General features: G+C 32.6%; 1 protein-coding gene across 1 annotated transcript in view; it reads left to right on the top strand.

The window, feature by feature from the left end:
- The window catches only part of PCDH15 (protocadherin related 15), a 1,316,677-nt gene that overhangs the window by 1,036,061 nt on the left and 260,233 nt on the right, over positions 1-20,383 (top strand). The window contains exons 14-17 of the mRNA XM_088791982.1: positions 9,842-10,048; positions 12,397-12,417; positions 16,035-16,169; positions 17,322-17,471. Of these exons, the coding sequence (XP_088648108.1) occupies positions 9,842-10,048; positions 12,397-12,417; positions 16,035-16,169; positions 17,322-17,471 (513 nt within the window). The remainder of the gene's footprint in view (positions 1-9,841; positions 10,049-12,396; positions 12,418-16,034; positions 16,170-17,321; positions 17,472-20,383) is intronic.

Genomic DNA, 20,383 nt, shown 5'->3' with positions numbered 1-20,383 from the left:
TTAGAGAACATCATCACCCAGAAATTTCAGACCTTAGTTATTATTAGTAATAAAATAGCAATGCCTTCATGGATTTCTGAATGAATAGCACTTTCAGAAATGCATTGATATATTTGATACATTTGCTGAATGTTCATATTTTATTTTAATTTTATATTCCCCTTTTTTGAAGTTTGTTAGATTGCCACATAAAACATTATTTTTGTTTCCTTAAACAAAAGCATTGTATCCTTTTATTTCATCCTGATTGTCCACATTTCTGAAAATTCTAAGTACTAGGTTGAATTAATTGCCTATTATGCCAACTATGGAAATAAATAAAAGGAATGAACGCTCGGTGTTCTCTTGCCTCATGCTGTTATTCATCCAGCTGGGTTAGTCAGAACAGAAATAGAATATAGCCGTTGAATATGGTGACTGTTCAAATGTGCAAGCTGACAAAAGACGCACAGAGGTGATATTTTACTTGGCCTCTTTCTTTCCTCACAAGGTGACCTGCAACGGCTTGGAAGAAGAAAAGCAGTTTATCCATTTTCATCCGAGTGCCTTGTTTCTGGCAAGGCCCTCTTGTCTGCAAAGGTCATTGTAAGAGTGCAGCCACAAGTCCAGATACAGTAAAAATGTCCAAATGAAAGCTGCTTTCTGTGTAGGCCTGGCAATATCTTCCCACTCCACACCTCTTCACATACATAAATGACTTACCCCTACGTGATTGTTCCCAAGTCATCTTTCTTCATAAGCTTCTTTGGTTGTTGCATAGCAAACTAAAACTAAAAGGGCATATCTAAAAACTTGTAAGCTAAATAGGGAAAATTACCATTATTTTTCTCAAGAGCAGCCTCATGTAAGAGAAACATTGACTCTCACTCCCTCCCAGGCTCGAAAATCGCCCATCTAAAGATCTACTTTTGACTAGGGTGAGGTGGTATCTCATTGTGCTTTTTATTTGCATTTCTCTGATGGTTAGTGATGTTGAACATTTTTCATATGTCTGTTTGCCATCTGTATGTCCCTTTTAGAAAAATGTCTCTTCGTGTCCTCTGCCCATTTTGTAATTGGGTTGTTTGTTTTTTTGGAGTTGAGTTGAGTGAATTTTTTATAAATTTGTGATATTAACTCCTTATCGGATATATCATTGGCAAATATCTTTTCCCACTCAGTAGGATCCCTTTTTTGTTTTATTGATGGTTTCCTTTGCTGTGAAAAAACTTTTTAGTTTGATGTAATTCCACATGTTTATTTTTTCTCTTACTTCCCTTGCCCAAGGGGATATATTGGTAAAAATCTTACTCCGGGTAATATCTGTAAAGTTTCTTCCTATATTTTCTTCTAGGAATTTTATGGTTTCAGGTCTTACATTTAAGTCTTTAAGCCATTTGAATTTATTTTTGTATATGATGTAAGGAGGTTGTTCAGCTTCATTTTTTTACATGTGTCTGTTCGGTTTTCCCAGCACCATTCATTGAATAGGCTGTGTGCAATGTCAGAGGTATAGTGGATAGGGGGAGGGGGGTTGACACCTTGTGAGGGATATAAACGATAAATGTCTAACTATTACATTGTTTTGTGCACCAGAAACTAACAAAAAAATTAATCAATAAAAACCAAACAAACAGCAACAACAACAACAACAAAAAATCTACTTTTTTGGATATTGATGATTTTTTGAAATTAAAACATGATAGGATGGACTATTCCAGCCAACAATTGCACATAAGGCACTTTAGTGGGGTTTTCTCCAGTTGAGAGAAAACTCTATGGGAATGGGATTAGAAGCCAGCATAGGCCTTTGATGGGTAGGAAAACAGAAGCTGAAATAAAAGGAAGAAACATGATTAGAAGAGTTCCAGAATAAAGTTACTACTTCATTATTATCATAATTTTGTCTCTCGCTGGCCTTGCCATTTATAGCCACAATGATCCCCATGTTCAAAACACCAACCAAACAGTCTGACTAGAGTAACTAATAGCCTAATAGCCTATCTATGACTAGAGAGAGTTTTCTGAATCTGTGGTCTTCCCAGAATGATTGAGTTTTTCTTCTTTAAATCATTCCAAATTGCTTCAGTCATGCTAGTGCCAGTTCATGTCTCAAACTGTAAGCAAAGAAAAATATTTGTATTACTGAAAGGTATGCAGGAACTTCGAGGATTCATGTTTTCATTCTAATCGATTATAATCAGAATGTGCATATTCTTATTTCAAGTGGAAATAAAATATGCTTTACTTTATTAAAAATATTCCTTAGATGGAAAGTGTGTCAATATTATTTTGTTGTCATATCATACACCCTGTTTGGGAGTGTGTTATCTGTATTCTGTCTAGTGAAAATATATTTTGTGTCAAACAGATAAAAGTATTTATTTCTAACCAAGAATGTATTTTTTTGCTGTGTTTATTACATTACAAACAATTCAGTAGTATGATATATAAAACAATTCATTGTATTTGTGTGATAAATTATTGTAGGGTTTTGTAAGTTCTCACATATTTCTAGTAACTGTCATAAATAGGTTTGTTGTCAAACTATTTATACATTTAAAAAACATTAGAATGCTAAACTTTAAGTAAACTTCATATAGGTTTTAAGGAAATATAATTATATAAAAAGGGTCAAGAAGCAATGAACACACTTATTTTTAATTATTAATTAGTATATTAATATGATTTTTGACCCAGAGAACACAGTATTCCCAACAGCCATCTCTCTCTAAGATGTTTCTAAAGAAAAATGTATCATAGAAAATGCCAGTTGTCGGAGCTTTGAACCCAAGCCCTTGTAGGGCTTTAGTGAACTGAGTAAGATCCTGCCAAGAACGCCTTTACATAAATGTGGTTCCTCCACTTTCATTTCCAACCTTCAAGTCTAATTGAAATTTGAAAGTTTGCTTAAAAGTGAGAAACAGCAACAATTACTTGCATAAAAGGCTAGAACAGAGTTTGCCTAAGTTGCTCAACATAGGCTAATTTTAGTGTAACAACCAGCCTGTGTGAGGAAAGCCAAAATGCCAGATCCAGTTGATTCCCAAAGGACTACTGATTGTACATATCAAGATGATGTGATGTCCTTGTGTTTGAAAAGCAGATTTCAGTGTTCCACCCACTAAATCAAGATGCCTATGTTTTTGTAGGGCACTAAAGTGACAGTAACACCGATGTGATAAGTGTGTTCGAAATGAGGGGGAGTATTTTGAGGGGGATTAATCGCAATGTGTCCTTTACTGTAATATATATTGTTTTTATTTTAAACATTCACCACATTCTTTGATCACACCGCATATCTTCCAAATTGCTGATTCAGTCTTCTGCTACATCTAATCTGTTGATTCTCTCTAATGTATTCTTCATTTCAGTTATCATATTTTTTATTTCTGACTAGTTCTTCTTTTATGTTTTCTATTTTCATTTTTGTTTTACCCGTCTCTTTGTTGAAGATGTCATTCAGATCATTGAGCTTCCTTGTCACCAGTGTTTTAAACTGTGCACCTGGTAGATTGCTTGTCTTTAATTAATTTATTTATTTTTCTGGATTTCTTCTTTTCTTTCATTTGGGACATCCTTGTCTTCTCATTTTGGCTGCCTCCTTCTTTGTTTCTGTGTATTGGGTAGAGCTGTTTTGTCTCCAGGCTTTGGTAGAGGGGCGTTAGGTACTAGATGTCTTTTATGGCCCAGTGGCAGAGTCTCCCTGGTTATCAGAGCCGAGTGCTTCAAGTGTGCCCCTTAGGTGGGTTCTGTGTGCCCTTTTGTTGTAGTTAAGCATTGGTTGCAGGTGGCATGTCAGTAGGAAGGATTGACGCTCAGGCTGATTGGTCGTGAGGACTGTCCATGAATACAGTGGAGGAGGTGTTGTGCAGGGGCTCACCCTACAGAGCAAGATTCACTTTAGCAGGGGTCTGGTCCCTATTGTTTCTTTCCTTTGGGTGTGTCATTTGTGAAAGTTGCTGGGTCATGCTCTAGTGTGGTCTGAAGCTGGTCTCCGGATGTGTTGGTTCTGGGATCTGCTCAGAGGGGCTCTGGTGCAAGCCAAGTCCAGCCACTGGCTGTGCCCTTCCCAGGGGCACTTGTGAGCTACAAAGTCATCTGAATATGGTTGTACTTGTACTTGGCATGGGATAGGCTAAGCTGCAAACTGAGACCGGCTGCAAGTGCTGGGTTTGAGGCTACTTAGCAGGTCTGATGGGTCACAATGAGGCCAAATGCTGCTTATTTGGATTTTTTGAACCTTTAAGAGATTTTAGCAAAGCCCACAGAATGAGCCAAGATAGGCTGTTTACATGGAAAAGGCACTGGAAGCAGCTTGGGTGGGCCCACAAGTTGGGTCAGACAGCGTATCAGGGAATCTCTCCCTAGCAGTTGAACCCTGAGATGGGGAGTCTGGTGTGGGGCTTCCCTCACACCTCAGGGAGGTCTCTCTGCAGCCAAAATATTCCTCTAAATTTTTAGCCACCACATGTAGTATTGGGACCAACCTGTTCTGCATCTCCTCCACTCCTTCTAGTCTCTCTGTGGCTGCTTCTGTATATCCTTAGTTGTTGAACTTCTGTTCAGCTAGACTTCAGATGATTCTCAGTGATGGTTATTCTGTGGTTTGGTTGTTATTTTGATGTGGTCATGGGAGGAGGGGAGCAGAGCATTTACCTGTTCTACCATCTTAACTGAAACCATTACTTTGTTTGTTTCTAAAATGTGTTAAATAATTGGATTAAAATATCATGTTTTGCGCCAAATCTTAGGAGCTTTATGCCCTCCCTCCTCCTTTGTGTGCTCCTATATATTTGTTATTTGTTTTTTACTGTAGCTAACTTAGGAAGTACATATTCCACAACCATACATTTTCCATTTGTAAAAATATTCAGTTACAAGGTATTGCCTTTGTACAAGGAAATTTTTGGAATTTTATAAACATTTGCTTTCAAATGAAAGTCTAAGTAATTCAAGCTTGAATTTCAAGACAAACATATCTAAATGGCTAGTTGTTTGAAAGTTATAAACTAAAGACTTTGTGAATGCTGATAAATGAATCGGTTGAAAGCATAGCTAGATGTATTGTAACAATCTAAAGATTAGGAAAAATGTTAAGTGAATGTAATTTTTAATCCAAAAGAGAGAATGGACGTATAAATTTAGCCATCCAGAAAAATTTTCCAAAGCAAACACTGATCATTGTCTACTTAAGAGTTGAATTTAGAATTGGAAATAAAGGACTAAAGGTATTTCCATGAAACCTGGGTAGCTGGGTAAACCTGCCAGTTTTTCAGAGTCAGCCTCCATGAAGGTAAATAAGCAGCCTGTATTTAGCTAGGAGAGAGAACCTTGAGAAATTTCATCCTTTGTGTATTGAAGGCTTTATTGAAAAACAGGATAGCAAGGGGTATGGTGTCCAGGAAAAGGACAAATCTTTTTGAGTGAGAAGAGTGATATGATAAAATAAGTAAGAGATCAGAGCCATATGGCCTAATACAAATTGGAAATTGTTGAAGGGTTTTAATGAGAGAAGTGAAATGGTCTGGCTATTATTGAACAAAAACACTGGTGGAAATTAGGAAACAGGCTATTGGCAAGAGTAGAAGCTGACAGATAAATTAAAATGATCCAGGTAAAAATAATAGGTGGGATCAAGGTGGTAATGGTGGAAGAGATGATAAGTAGTTAGAACCTGCATATATTTTAAAGTAATACTCAAGACAATGTCATTATAGATTAGATGTGAGGTGTGAAACGAAGCAAGTAGTGCAGGTGACTCCAAAATTCTTGAGCAATTGAGAGAATGGAGCTGCTCTTAGGTGAAAAAGACTGTTTGTGGAGAAGGTTTTTGTCGGGGGATGAAAATTTCATTTTGCAGAGGTTTTATTTTAAATGTTTATTACATACCCAAACAGAGTTGTTATGCACAGAGTTGGATATTGATTCTGGAATTCACAGGAGGAATCTGAAATTTTTAAGACCATGATATTAGATAAAATCAGCTAGAAAGTGACCATGATGAAGAGAAGTGAAGTAAGACCTGACTCTTGGGCCACTCCAATTTTAAGAAGTTGGGGATAAAAGCAGAAGCCAGCAAATGAGAATGAGAAGAAAGGAATAGTAATTTCAGAAGAAAACCAAGGGAAAGTGTTGTCATGAAATGCTAGTGAATAATGTTTTTGTTTTTTCCACACTAATCATCAGAGAAATGCAAATAAAAAACACAATTAGATATCACCTCACACCAGTTAGAATGACTATCACCAATAAGACAAATAATAATAAGTGAATAATGTTTTAAGTGTTGAAGACAGGTCAAGAAAGATAAGGACTGGATGTGTACTGCTTTTAGCAATGTAGAAGTCAGTGTTGATTTTGAAAAGAACAGCTATATTTGAGTGGTGGGGGCAAAAGCCTGACTGAAGTGGGCTTAGCAAAAAATGTTTGGAGATGAAAAAAAGAGAGCACTATAGATGCACAACAAATAATTCCTGACTTTCCAGGAAAAACACTATTTTTTCCTTTTTTCTTAAAATTTATTTGTCTTTATTACTCTCCCCCCGCCAAAAAATTATTGTATCTACTAGACAGATTTGACATTGGAGATTGTGGAATTTGTTAAGTTGCTTGCCTTGAGACAGCAGGAAAAATGTTATTCTATATTCTCAGTCCTCTGGTGCAAGAAGCTAAGAGATTATTAATATTTGGTGGTTTTAATATTGAAAATGGAGTCATTTGTCTCTTCAATGTTTTGCCCTCCAAAGTAACCAAATCATGTTTTGTTTGTTTGGTTGGTTGGTTTTGTTTCTTTAGCTTGAGTTTTATTTTAGTCTCATTAGTGAAAATGGAGTTTATGCCAAGAAATTCTTCCAACAATACCTGGATTTTAAATGTAATGTTTAACTGGTTACTATAGATTTTATAGATATAAATAACATTATGTTATAGAATTAATTTTTTAATGCCACCTTGTTTCACTTGACCTACTTTGTTTGTACTTACTCACTAGTGATTACAGTAGAACAAAATAACTCTGTTTTTTGAGAATTCCTATTTATATTATATAGAAAAAGAGTATGTAATGAAAGATTTGATACATGAGCCCACTAAAGAACAAAGTATAATAATATTAATTTGTTTTTAGTTCCATATTTTACTTCTAACTCAATCTGGAATATTAACATTATTAACATTCTTTCCTGCTACTAATCTGTCTTATCATCTTACATTTAGATATTCATTTGTGTTCTCTAAATTAGAAAAACAAGTGGAGAATTCCCATGTATAGCCTCTCATAAATCAGGAGACCTGAGTCTGGGACCTATTCTTTTACATATGGTGTGGATTTGTACATAAAACTCACCTTTTTACTTCCTCATCAATACAAAAGAGTATTTTTCACGTTTACAGATCAAAATAGTATTGGGGTTAAGAATGTGGACTTTGGAGACAGATATCTGATTAGCACCTCTGAAACACCTCAAATAGGACAAACTATGTAGTAGCAAACCAAAAATATCAGTCACATTAACAACAAACTTGAAGTAACAGACAGAAGTTTTTTTACATGTTATTTTTAAAGATATGGGGAACTAGATTGTTTTCATAGGTCTAATTTGACTTTTATTTCTCTTTTTCATTGGATCACTTGTTTTCATGATGCAAATAATACATGATTTTCCTGGCTTCACAGCAGGCAGTAAAAATCAACAACATATGAGCTGAATATAAAATATAAGCGTCTTTCATTGTTATAGAACTTTGCTTCTTGTTTTTCCCTCAACATCCATAAATTGTGTTTGTATATGCTTTATGCTTATTGGGTGAAGGAGACAAATAATAAATTTTGTGACTTTTGATAGCATTATTAGTATGTACAGGATGTGACATAATGGCTTTTGGAATAATTAGATATAAAATGAAGGGATATGAAAAAGTACTGTACAGAATGACCTGCGTGTATGAACTGTTCCTGCTTTAATTGGATCAAGGTCATTGGGTCAGAACCCCATATGGACCAATTAGTTTCATCCAGTGTAAAAGTGATGTTTTCTAGTCATAGACTGTACCACTTGTCCTGGTCAGCTGTGTCCTACTATATGTCACAGAGGGAAACTCCTAGAAGAATACCCATGGCTCAGCACAAATTAATCACAACCACTGGATACAGAAAGAGCTCATCCATACTGATGGTGTCAGGAGCACATACGGTTATATGTGAAGAATTGTACATAATTCCAGGAAAGGATACACATTATTTCAGTACTGTTGTCCTTAGTGCAAAGTAGGGTGTCATAAACATTTTGTGCCATAGACCACTTTGGCAATTTGCTCCCTAGTGAAAATTTAAATAAAAAATAAAGTATATAACCTTATAAAAGGAAATCTAATATATTGAAATAGAGTTATGAAAATACTAAAAAAATATGTTTTTAACTAATGCTTTATATAATATTGTTTCACAAAGGGTTTATTAATTGTCATCATTTAAAATTAATAATTGCTTAAATTATGTTTCAAAATATCTTTAATATTAATACTGATATCAAGTGATAATATATCATGATTTTTCTTGGTGCAGTCACCAGTACTTACAAACATCACTGTGATTTGTTACCTACCCTTTTAATTGATGAAAATGTTAAATTACAATTAGAAGAAAATGCAAAATTATCTTCTAGAGGCCCAAGGTCTTGCCTCTGGATTCAATAGCGACATCTGTCCAAACTACTGGTAAACATTCATGGCCAAATATTACTATTTCATACAAGAAAACACTCCAGTATTTAATATAAAGTATTTAAATTTTACACTGAGTTGATTTAAAAATTCACCTATTGCAACAATGGGGAAGACATATCAATACAAATTTATGACAGAATTTGAATCTATTTCAATAAATTAATAAATATTACTATTTTAATTGTTATACTATTTTAATAAATGAATATAATATATACGATTGAATTGTCAGTGATTTCTCCTCAAGTTTGGAGGAGATTTTGTAGAAGTCACTTGTGATGAAATCTTCCCTTAAATGAAACTTTTGGATTGCTATATAGTATGGTAAAAACAAAACTAACGAAAAAAAAGACAAACAAAAAAGAACAAAGATTGGAGTTTCCCCATTCACAAAATAACCATATGAAGATTTCCTAAGATAATGTATTGGAAATATAAATTTACATAATTTATTTAAAAATGGAACAAGAGAAAAATCAGAAAACAATTATATTCCTCGTACATAAATATTAATTTTACTTGAGTAACATTTATTGTTAAATATATTTGAAATTCTATAGGTACTAAAATATTTCATTGAAATTATGTCATGATCATTATACTTTGTTTCTTATATGATGCTTTTGAGGACTGTCCAAATGTAGCATTAATCTATTAATTTTATATAGAATTATGAATTATTTGGGTATTGAATTATTAGTGTGGAATGAAAAGATATGGATGAGACAAAAGTAAGTATAATAGTTTATTGGAGTTATGAATCTTTTTCTCTGCCTTTATTTAAATATTTTATCAGCAATTTAATCAAATATCTTCACTTCTCAATTTTCTAATTGTAATTAAGCATAGTTATCTCTTCTAACAATATATAGTGGGAGCTACATAATTTATTGCAGTGATTATTATTATTATTTTTAAAATATATACTGGGTTTGAGGATTTCCATTTCCTCATTTATGTTTTCTAAATCCCTCTACCTTTAAAGTGTTTTTTTGTTGTTGTTGTTTTGTTTTTTGAGGTTTTTTTTTCTGCAATGATGCCAGTTCAAAAGAGATTCCATACATATTGTATGAAAAGTGATACTCCAAAGAGATTGCATAATAATATTTTTTAACTTTCCTTTATTCTTTTCTAGGCTGAACAGGACAATGGTCATCCTCTTCCAGCTTTTGCCAGCCTACATATTGAAATTCTGGATGTAAACAATCAGAGCCCATATTTCACAATGCCCAGTTATCAAGGCTATATCCTAGAATCTGCCCCAGTGGGATCAACTATTTCTGACAGTGTAAATTTGACCAGTCCTCTTAGAATTGTGGTTCTGGACAAGGATGTAGAAGATGTAAGTTAAATATAAATTTTGTTCTTGTTGTGTTAACACATCTCTTCTTATGTCAACAGGAAATATTACAAAGGCATGGTTACATGAGCTATAGAATAGAGGAAGAGTCCATATAAATGAGAGTCTTAGTGTAGTAATTTAATTCCATACCAAGTATATTATTTTAAAAAGTATCTTTGAATTCAACAACTGTTCTTTTGCAGTTTACAGATATTCAGTATAAGAAAATGAATGTTTCACTTACAGTTAGCTAAATTTCCAGGGCACTCTTATTTATTAATGCGGATCAAAAACAGTTTATATAATTGCTGATAGGAAAAAATAATGACATTAAACAATGAGTATACAAAATCACTATGGCAGCCCTGGAATAGGATTTGGGGGACTTTTCTGATAGTATGATCTTAGAGAAAAAACATGTAGGGGCAGGTGACCCACTTACCCTTCTGCCAGTGGCTACAATGATGATAATATTCCTCCACGCTACACATCATTGTCTTCTATTTTTCCGGTGTTTGCAGTTACCCAGCCCTGGATTTGACTCATGGTTGCACCATGCAATAGCTGTGTAATACTGTGAGATTCATATTCACCAGTCTCCTCCTTCTATTCAATCACCTGTGGCCCAAAAGGAATATGGTTGCAATCACCATTGCCTTGGCCTGCTCCTTCAGGTGGGGCTGGTGGGGATGGACATAGAGTGAGAATCACCCCCAGATGATGTCATTAATATGGACAGTGGCGTGATTAATATATTTTGTAAAAATGTCAAGTAGTTAAACACAGTGTATCTGGCCATTTGCTTATTATAATATTTAGTCCTATCCTTTATCTAAAATTATCTTTAGTGAATAATTATCGTTAGGTGCCCAGAAAGTGAACAAGTATGTCTAATCCCCTAGTGACCCCAAAGTTTTCTAAAATATCGTAATATACCTTCTATATATCTATTATTTAAGTGAGCTCATAAATGAGGATACCTAACATAGGTGTCAACATTTTTAATAATATTGAATTACCTGTTTCAAAATATGGCCCATTCCATGGTTGAACAACTAATTCTTAGAAGGCTCTTCATCATACTTAGCTGAAACCAGCCTTCTTATAACTCATCCATCTTTCCTTATATCTTCCATTTACCAGCACACAGAATAAATTTATGAAATAGTCATTAATATGTTTGAAGATGAGCTTATGCTCTTCAGAATCATCTCTTTCCCCAGGTTAAGCACTCTCTATTTTTAAAAAGTAAAATGTGTTCATTACCAGGTTTATAGATCAAAAATAGCAAAATACAATTCCAAGGCCCTTTTCATTCACAGGCAAGAATTTTACTATATGGTCAATTCTTGCTGATTTTGAGTCAGAATTAGTGAAATTATTCAGAACAGAGGTAAAGGATTTAAGAATATAGACAGAGACAGGTCACCGCATATTGGTCTCAGCAACAGAAAATGGAGAGTAAACATCAGGCTTACTGATGTGTAATCAGAAGTTGTCCCTGCAGAAATTGGTTCTCCTGAGTTGCTTCAAGAACAGCCACGCCAAAAGGCAAATGCCAAGAAGAGGTCAGACTTGATGTTAGCAGTCCAAAAATTAAGTGGCATTTCTTCCTTTAAATCTGAGGAAAATAAGACAATGTTTTAAGAAATAGTGGTGGAGATTGGTGAGTTCTGGTGTTATTAGCAGTGTAGATTTTAAGTCGCAAGGACTCTTAAGGGTCCTTCTGATAAAAAAAGTAAACAAAATTATTTTTACTAATGTTCTTTTTTACAAATAAACAGATATGAACATATACATATATAACATATATGTCAATCACATTTACATATTTTTCAACTACTTTTACCTTGTAGCTTCAAAATAGTCTCGTATATAGTTAGAGAAGGTAATGCACAAGATTTTTAAGAGTCATGCCTGAGACTTCCAGAATTTCAGTAGCAGAACCACTAAAAGTCAATTATTAAATACTGGTTATAAAACGATAACAGGGAATAATAATCAACAATGGTTGCACATTGGTTTGTAGAAAGACATTGATTCATTTACAATTCCATGTCAGTTCAAATCCCTGTATGGAGTGTTACTGGTTCAACATAAAGGTATCTTTGAAATTGAATACAATACAATCTTAAAAATGTAATGTACTTATGTGCTTTATAAATATGATTATGCTATCATATGTGTGCTATGACATGTCAGAATAATAAGAAAAAATATACCTTGTAAAATATTATTTTGTTGTTTTTGGTTGGTTGTTGGTTTTACTAGTGTACACTTGTATGCCATGTCTATGTTTGTGGTCATTTATATTTACATTATTTTTTCCATGTTTAATTTGTGCATAGGTTCCACCTGGCGGAGTTCCTGTAAGTACTGGGTGTTGACTTTGTGTTTGTTCTTTTGTTAATTGCTGTGGTTCAATTTCTTGTTCTTTTTCTTTTCCACTAAAACAAGTAGGCAGTTACTCATTATTACCTATAAAGATGTCTATAACTATAACTATAACTATAACTATAACTATAACTATAACTATAACTATAACTATAACTATAACTATAACTATATATATGAATGATTCAAACATGTTTACATTATAGTAGAACAAAATTATGTAGAACTCAAATTGCATGTAAGTTAAAGACTATTTAATTATTAAATGCTTTTTTTTAGTCCAGACAAACATTAATAATCCATCACTGCATTCTTTATTATGAAAGTGTCTAAAGTTAAAGTACCCTTTTAAACAGGTTACTTCAGACAGTTACTGTCAATTCATTCATATTGGCAGGTGAGATTAATTTTTTTGTAATTTCTGTGTTATGCTTTATAATTTGTATGCTCATAAGTATATATATATATATATATATATATATATACACACACACACATACATTTCTGTGTTGTATGTGCATATATATGAGGATGCATATAATCCTGTGTGTGTGTGACATCATAGTTTGTTTCCCATTGGAAACCAAAAATTGATTTCAAATGCGATATTTGAACGTATTTAAAATGTCATGTTTAAATGCATTTCTTCTGTGTGATGGAAGTTTGAAATTTTACATTCATACATTTGTCATCCTTTACATTTGTATATATGTTTATTTTATCATTCATTTGTTTTTCTGTGCTGTGAGTGAACATTAGAGTTTATATTACCCTCCCAGAAAATAATCCAGAAATCAATGAAATAATATTTCATACTTTTGGTATATACTGAATATATACTGTAGAGTAAAATAATATTACTGATGTCAATGGGAAAAAATAATGTTTGTTAACGATCCCTCTGTGTATATATTGATATAGTAAACTAATATTTATTTTAAATAAATTTATAGACACAAGGACAACGTAAAATTTATTGTCCCTATCAGATCATTAAGCCAGAGCATTATCTGTCCATTTATAATCATAATATATCCTACCTGAAACGTGTTATGTCTACAGATAAATATAAAATTTTAAATTTGAGTAAATTGGCTGAACATTTCCCAATCTGCCTTCTTAAATGATAGCACTTAAAGAAATGCAGAGATATTTACCAATAGCATCTTTGTATGCTATATATAAACATTAAAAGTCTACGATTTTTAAAAATCATAAACTTCAAAAGCTATATTTTAATCAGAGATTAACTGTGCAGAACAGATTAGAATATGCTTAATATGCCATGTACAATGCTAGATTTATTATAAAAGGACTCAAGAAGCAGAGACAATTAAATTATCAAAGTCTTTTATGTTTCTGGTTATCAAATATGAGAGAGTCTGTTTATGGAGTCCTGGTGTTTATGTCATTTTCAGATGGGAAGCAGTTCAAAAAGAAAATCTATGGCTTTCACAAATTGGCAAAATGAATGGTGTTGTTTATGACACAACCATGTAAGGCTATAGTCATGTATACAACCACTGGTTCACAACTCAACACTCATTGCAGTATTGCATTGTCAGAGTAACTGACATTAAAAAAAATGGTTACACCATGTGGTGTGGGAATGAAAATATCTATATCATTTACTAACGGAATCCACAGTTGAATGGAACAACATAAGTTGAGAGAGAGTTAGTTTTAAAAGAGATAAGGAATAACTGAAGGATTTTAATAAAGGGAAAGAAGTGAATATTTGGTAAGCAAGTTACATAGCTAAACTTTTTCAAATTGGATTACTGTTAGTGTAAAGGTATGAGTAAAGGAAGCTGTGTTCATTAGCACCATTATTGATACACACAGAGAATAAAAAAGAAAAACGAAAAAAACTACATTTGAAAATCTAGTGATTAAGTAAAATCAATGATAAACATTAAAAAATGGTATTGATACTTATTTAGTTTTTATTAATTGAAACTGCATGGTAATTTACATTTTTGATCATTTAAAATGATTTAGTTTTATTACAACTGACTCTAAAATATAACAAAATAAAAAGAATCCTCAAAATGTGGTTCAAAATATGTTTAGTTGTAAATGTTTTGAACTTACTTTAAAAATAAATAATTTAACTTTTTATCAGCTAACATGTTTTATTAATCAAAATACCCAGCTTTGGAGCCATGCTGAACAATTTGAGAAATGACATTGAAATAAAAACAACTGAAGTGCCTATTGGAAAATATCAGTGCAAATCTTCTTGACTTTGTACATCTCTTAACAACTTTTATTATTTTAAATTGACTAGACCCATAAAAATTGTATCTATAATATTAATTTTTGTTGTTTCAGGGTAAATATAGCACCCTAATCTTATATCAAAATCATGGACATAGAAGCTACCATGATATTATATCTAAGTAATACCTTGTAAGGTGATATTATAAACACACAACTTGTACAGGTTCAAATAAAACTATTCGCTTCAAAGTTATTTGAAATAAACTCATATTGAAACTTTAGATGTACAAATTATATTGAGGATAAAATTATGTCCACTTTTTAAATGTAGTTGTGTGCATTCCAATTTCTCTTTTTCATAGAAATTTTTAGAATGTGAGTTCTATTTTTTTTTTTGCAAATTAGCATGTGTTTAATAAATTCCAGTCTCTCTACTCTGCCCTCAGCCCTTGATACCAAACTCAGAAAATTAAGCTATGATATTAAATCACATTCACATCATACTATAAAAGGTATTTTAAAAGTTGCCATAATCTATAAAACACCTTACCTCCCTGTATATCCTTTTTGCTATTTTTTTCATAACCTTTCTCATAAGCCCATTCTTTCACAATATTCCCTTTTATTTGTTCCATCTGCTTTCCTATTCCACTTAGTAGACACCAATTCAAGCCTCCCCAGGTTATGTCCCTGTTCTTTCTCTGCACTGCACAGATTCATGCTTTGTCTTTCAGAGATGGCAGTAAGATTGTGAAGGGTTTCCACTGCTCAGTAATTATCTCTCTTTTGAACTTTTGCCATCACTTCCTCATTATGTGTATATAATTTTTGTCTAGACTCTTTTATAAGACATGATATTTATAGGGAATGAATTATACATAACTAATTTTATTTTTATTTTACATTGAACACAGTAACAAGATAGTAATATGCATATGTGCAGTTTATTACTACAAATTAAGTAATTGTAAAATCCTACAGCTAAAATTCTTGGCTCCAATTTCATGTTTTTGCATTTATTTCTTATTCGATGAGCCCAATGAAGTTTTGAAAAATATTGATATTAAATAACCAATAAGAGGAAAGTCAATCAGATTGGTTTCTATTCCATCCTTCTTATTATTTTTCCTGTTATTCACATTAATTATATTAGTATTTATTTCAGTATTTTGTTTTCCACACAATGAGTCATTGCTTTTAGCTTAATAATGAGTAAATATTTAGTGAAATATTTATTTTCTTTAGAAAAACCATAATATAGTTATGTACATTTTTGTAATAAATTTGAAAAAATAATTTTTAGGCAGTGAACTAATAGCTGCACTGTTTAGTCTGTTTTAAATAATGGCCTTTTTTTTTTTCTTCAAAGACAAAAGATCCAGAGCTTTACCTTTACCTGAATGATTATGCATCAGTCTTCACTGTCACGCCGACTGGTATCACTCGCTATCTCACCTTACTTCAACCAGTGGACAGGGAAGAACAACAAACTTACATATTTACGGTAAAGGGACTTTATATGTATATACGTGTCTGTAACAGAAACAGATATCTGTGTAAACCTAAAAAGTTCAATGATTTGGGAAGAGACATGCAATATTTTCAATTTAATACCATAGAGAATATCAATAATAATAAAGTCTTCACATGACTATCTCCTTTTTCTGTTCATAAGTTTGTGTAGCTGTGTTATCATTCTTTCCAGCAGAAGAAATTTAATTTTCAAGATGATAACAAAAAAAGAAAAATGGGGATTTCAGTTTTCACCATATACTCATGATTGACTTCCACTGAGATATTATGCAACAGATATGACAAAGTAAACAATTATTTTGGTTTCTAAACTTGATTTTATTATATTTCATTGTTATTACATTTTTAATTTTGTCATAGGGTTAGGCCAGTGGTTCTCAACGGGGGATGATCCCTGTGCTTCCCTCCCTACTTTATTTCCTCCCTCCTCCTGGGAACAGTTAGTAATGTCTGGAGACATTTTTAGTTGTCAATACTGTGAGGCTGTGCTATTGGAGTCTGATGGATAGACATCAAGGTTGCTGCTTAACATCTTATAATAATCTTATAATACACAGGATAGCCCCCCATCTAAATTTTGCCTCAGAATGTCAATAGTACTGAGATGGAGAAATCTTAGGTTAATGAAGAACACAAAGGAAGATTATTAAAGATGTGAATCCAAATTTTTGATCTTCAGAGATAGGAGGGAAAGAAAGCTGATAGAAACGTGCTAATTATAGCACTTACATAGTTCTTTCTGGTGAAACCTGCATAGGGGAAGACCTTAAACCAGAGCTTCCAAGAAAACCTAAGGTGACAGTTAAAATTGATACAGAGTGGACTGTGAAAAACATTCAGAACAAAGAAGTTGTATTGTAGCATTGAGTTTTTGTTAGTCTTTCTTAAAATGTTAATGGAGTAATGAAGATATTACTATTAACTAATGCCAATTAGTCCTTTAAAACTTTTGTGAATTTCTAGAAAAAAACATTATATATCTAGAGCACCTACTTTCTTGACAGATATAGGTGTGTTGGCTATAAAAGCAACTGCTGCTAAGAAAATTCCTAAAATGTAAGTCATTCTGTACCGTTTATGGTTGCATGAGTTCTCTATTAAATATGTTTTTCTACCCTCAAAGATTACGGCCTTTGATGGTGTACAAGAAAGCGAGCCAGTTTTTGTCAATATTCGGATAATGGATGCAAATGATAACACTCCAACCTTCCCTGAAGTATCCTATGATGTCTTCGTTTATACAGATATGAGCCCTGGAGACAGTGTCATACAGGTAACTACCTATATAATAAGAGGACACACTCCAAACAGCTCTGGTCAAGATACTGCTTACAAAAGGAAAATGCAATTCAGACTTATTGTAGGGCATACTTTAGCTTAAAAAGTTATAAATTTAAGTTTATTCTTCAAATAAAAGCATATTAATATGTAATTTAAGGTAAAATAAACCCGATATTAAATGTAAACATATTCATTTGGCCTGCTTATACATGATTATTAAAATTTAGTATACTGAATATATTTAAGTAATTAATTAAATGAGTGTATTTAATATACTAAGAGTCAAGTATTAGACATGCAGTTTAAAAGTTCAAATTATGCTGAATTATTGTAGAGATGGGTTGCATTTTCCTTGGTGATAAATATAAAGAAATGCATTAATAAATTGGCAGAAAATGCTGTTAGACATTGGTTACCTGGACATAAAATGGAAATATGACAGTAGGGAAAATTAATTATTAGTTAGTAAATGGATTTTGGAAAACACAGAAATGTGGCAAAATCTTTATCCTTGATTTGTCTTATTTTTATCATCAACTGTGCTTACTACATTTAGATAAATTGCAAGTTATTTCAAATATATAGTTTTTGTATCCTGAGTATTCTGAGTATTAATCATAAGGAAGTAATAATAATTTCCCTGAGGAGTTTTAGAAATCTGGAATATATTTTACTATAATACTTTCCAAACAGACAGTACATGAAAATTATTTAGAGATTTTCTTCAGCTTTCCTGGATCTAAAGCTCTATGAGCAATGCTTAAGTAATCAATATTAAAAACAAAACAAAACAAAATTCCAAGTTTTCAGTAATGACTACTGATCGAGATTTTTCTCTAAATCTGAGAGTCAGACTTAATTTCAAGTTGCTCTCTCCAGCCAGGAAAGCCATGATTCTGTATACTTTTTAGAGTATTTGAATGGCTCCAAATTATTATTAATACTAAATATTATATATAATATATATTATATTATATTATACTATACTATACTATACTATACTATATTATATTATATTATATTATATTATATTATGCTATACTATATTATAGATAGATATGTTGTATGTATAATATATAATATTTAATAGTATAATATGCAATACATAATAATAAATACATTTATATGTCTGTATATCTTAGTATTAGATAAACTGTTCAGAGTATTTAAAAAGTAGTCTAAATACCTCAAGAATATTCGTAAGTCTTCTTTTTCTCTCCTTTTTTGAATGTATTGGGTTGACTATGGTTAGTAAAATTATATGGGTTTCCAGTGTACAATGCTATTATATATCATCTATATATCACATTTTGTGTTCACCACCTAGAGTCAGTTTTGACCCCCTTTATCCTCTTTTATCATCTCCTCCTTCCCCCTTACCCTGTGGCAACTACTAAACTATTGTCTGTGTCTATGAGTTTTTGTTTCTTTATTTGTCTTGTTCGTTTCAGCTTTATATCCCACATATGAGAGAAGTCATATGGTTCTCGACTTCTTCTGACTTATTTTGCTTAGCATAATAATCTCAAGATCCTTCCATGTTGTCGCAAATGGCACTATTTCATCTTTTCTCATGGCAGAGTAATCTTCCATTGTGTATATGTACCACATCTTCATCCAATCATTTATCAAAGGACATTTTGGTTGTTTCCATGTCTTGATCACCATAAATAAAGCTGCAATGAATATCAGACTACATATATCTTTATAGATAAATGCTTTCAGATTTCTGGAGTAGCTACCCAGGAGAGGGATTGTTAGGAGTAGCATATGTGTTAATTCTATTCTTAATTTTTTGAGGAACCTCCACACTACTTTCCATAGCGGCTGCACCAATTTGCATTCCCACCAACAGTGTTTGAGGGTTCTGTTATCTTCGCAGCCTCTCCAACACTTGTTATTATTTGTCTTTTTGATGATAGCCATTTTAACAGGTATGGGGTAATATCTCATTGTAGTTTTGATTTGCATTTCCCTAATAGCTAGTGAAGTTGAACATTTTTTAATACATCTGTTGGCCATTTGTATGTCTTTTTGGGAGAAGTGTCTGTTCAGGTCCTCTGTCCACTTTTTTAATTGAATTGTTCGTTTTTTTGTTGTTGCATTGTATGAGTTTCTTGTAAGGAATATACTTAAGTCTTCATGTCATGGTACTTGTTTTTCCTCTCCAGCTTCATCTTTGACACTCTGTTCCTATATGTATGCTTCAGTCGCACTGAACTATCTCTAGAACTATCTCTTTCTCATTTTTTTCATGTTATCTCATTTACCTTTATCTCTTTCCCTTCTATTTATGGCTTGATTACTTGTTTTTATCCTTTAGAATATTTTTCTTTTAAGGAAGCATTTCTTCATAGTATCAGTAGCTAGTTCTTAGTAATTCTCACTCGATAGTTAATGTTCTTGCAATCCATTGTATATTGTGATACAGTTGTGTTTTCTCATCTATGTGAGATGTGTGGAAAGAAATACATAACAATATGTCTCATGGCTTTTGTATACTGTTTTCTGTTAATCAAGAATGCTCTTCTTATCCCAGATTTTGCAAGGCTAACTCACTCTCATCATGCAGGACCCAGTTCAAAATGTCACCTCTTAAGAGACAACTTCCCTAAAAGCTTAGTTTCAATAGCCTCCAGCACACACACACACACACACACACACACACACACACACACACTCTCACACACATTCATTCTCTTTACCTTACCCTCTCCCATCGTGTCATAGTTCTATTACCGTCTGAATTATTTTTTTCTTTCACACACCCTAAACTGAATAATCCAAGACATCAATGGCTGTGTGTCTTATTTTCCAGGACGTGCCAGACATGTTAGCCCTGCAGAAAATATTTATTTGAAGGATGACTGATTACAAAATTTGCATGATACAATTGTTAACATA

This window comes from Rhinolophus sinicus, chromosome 15 (genome assembly GCF_057876585.1).
Source record: "Rhinolophus sinicus isolate RSI-liver-muscle chromosome 15, RSI-T2T, whole genome shotgun sequence".
NCBI lineage: Eukaryota > Metazoa > Chordata > Mammalia > Chiroptera > Rhinolophidae > Rhinolophus > Rhinolophus sinicus.
Note: the sequence above shows the minus strand (reverse complement) of the source record. Positions and strands in the feature narration are given on the sequence as shown.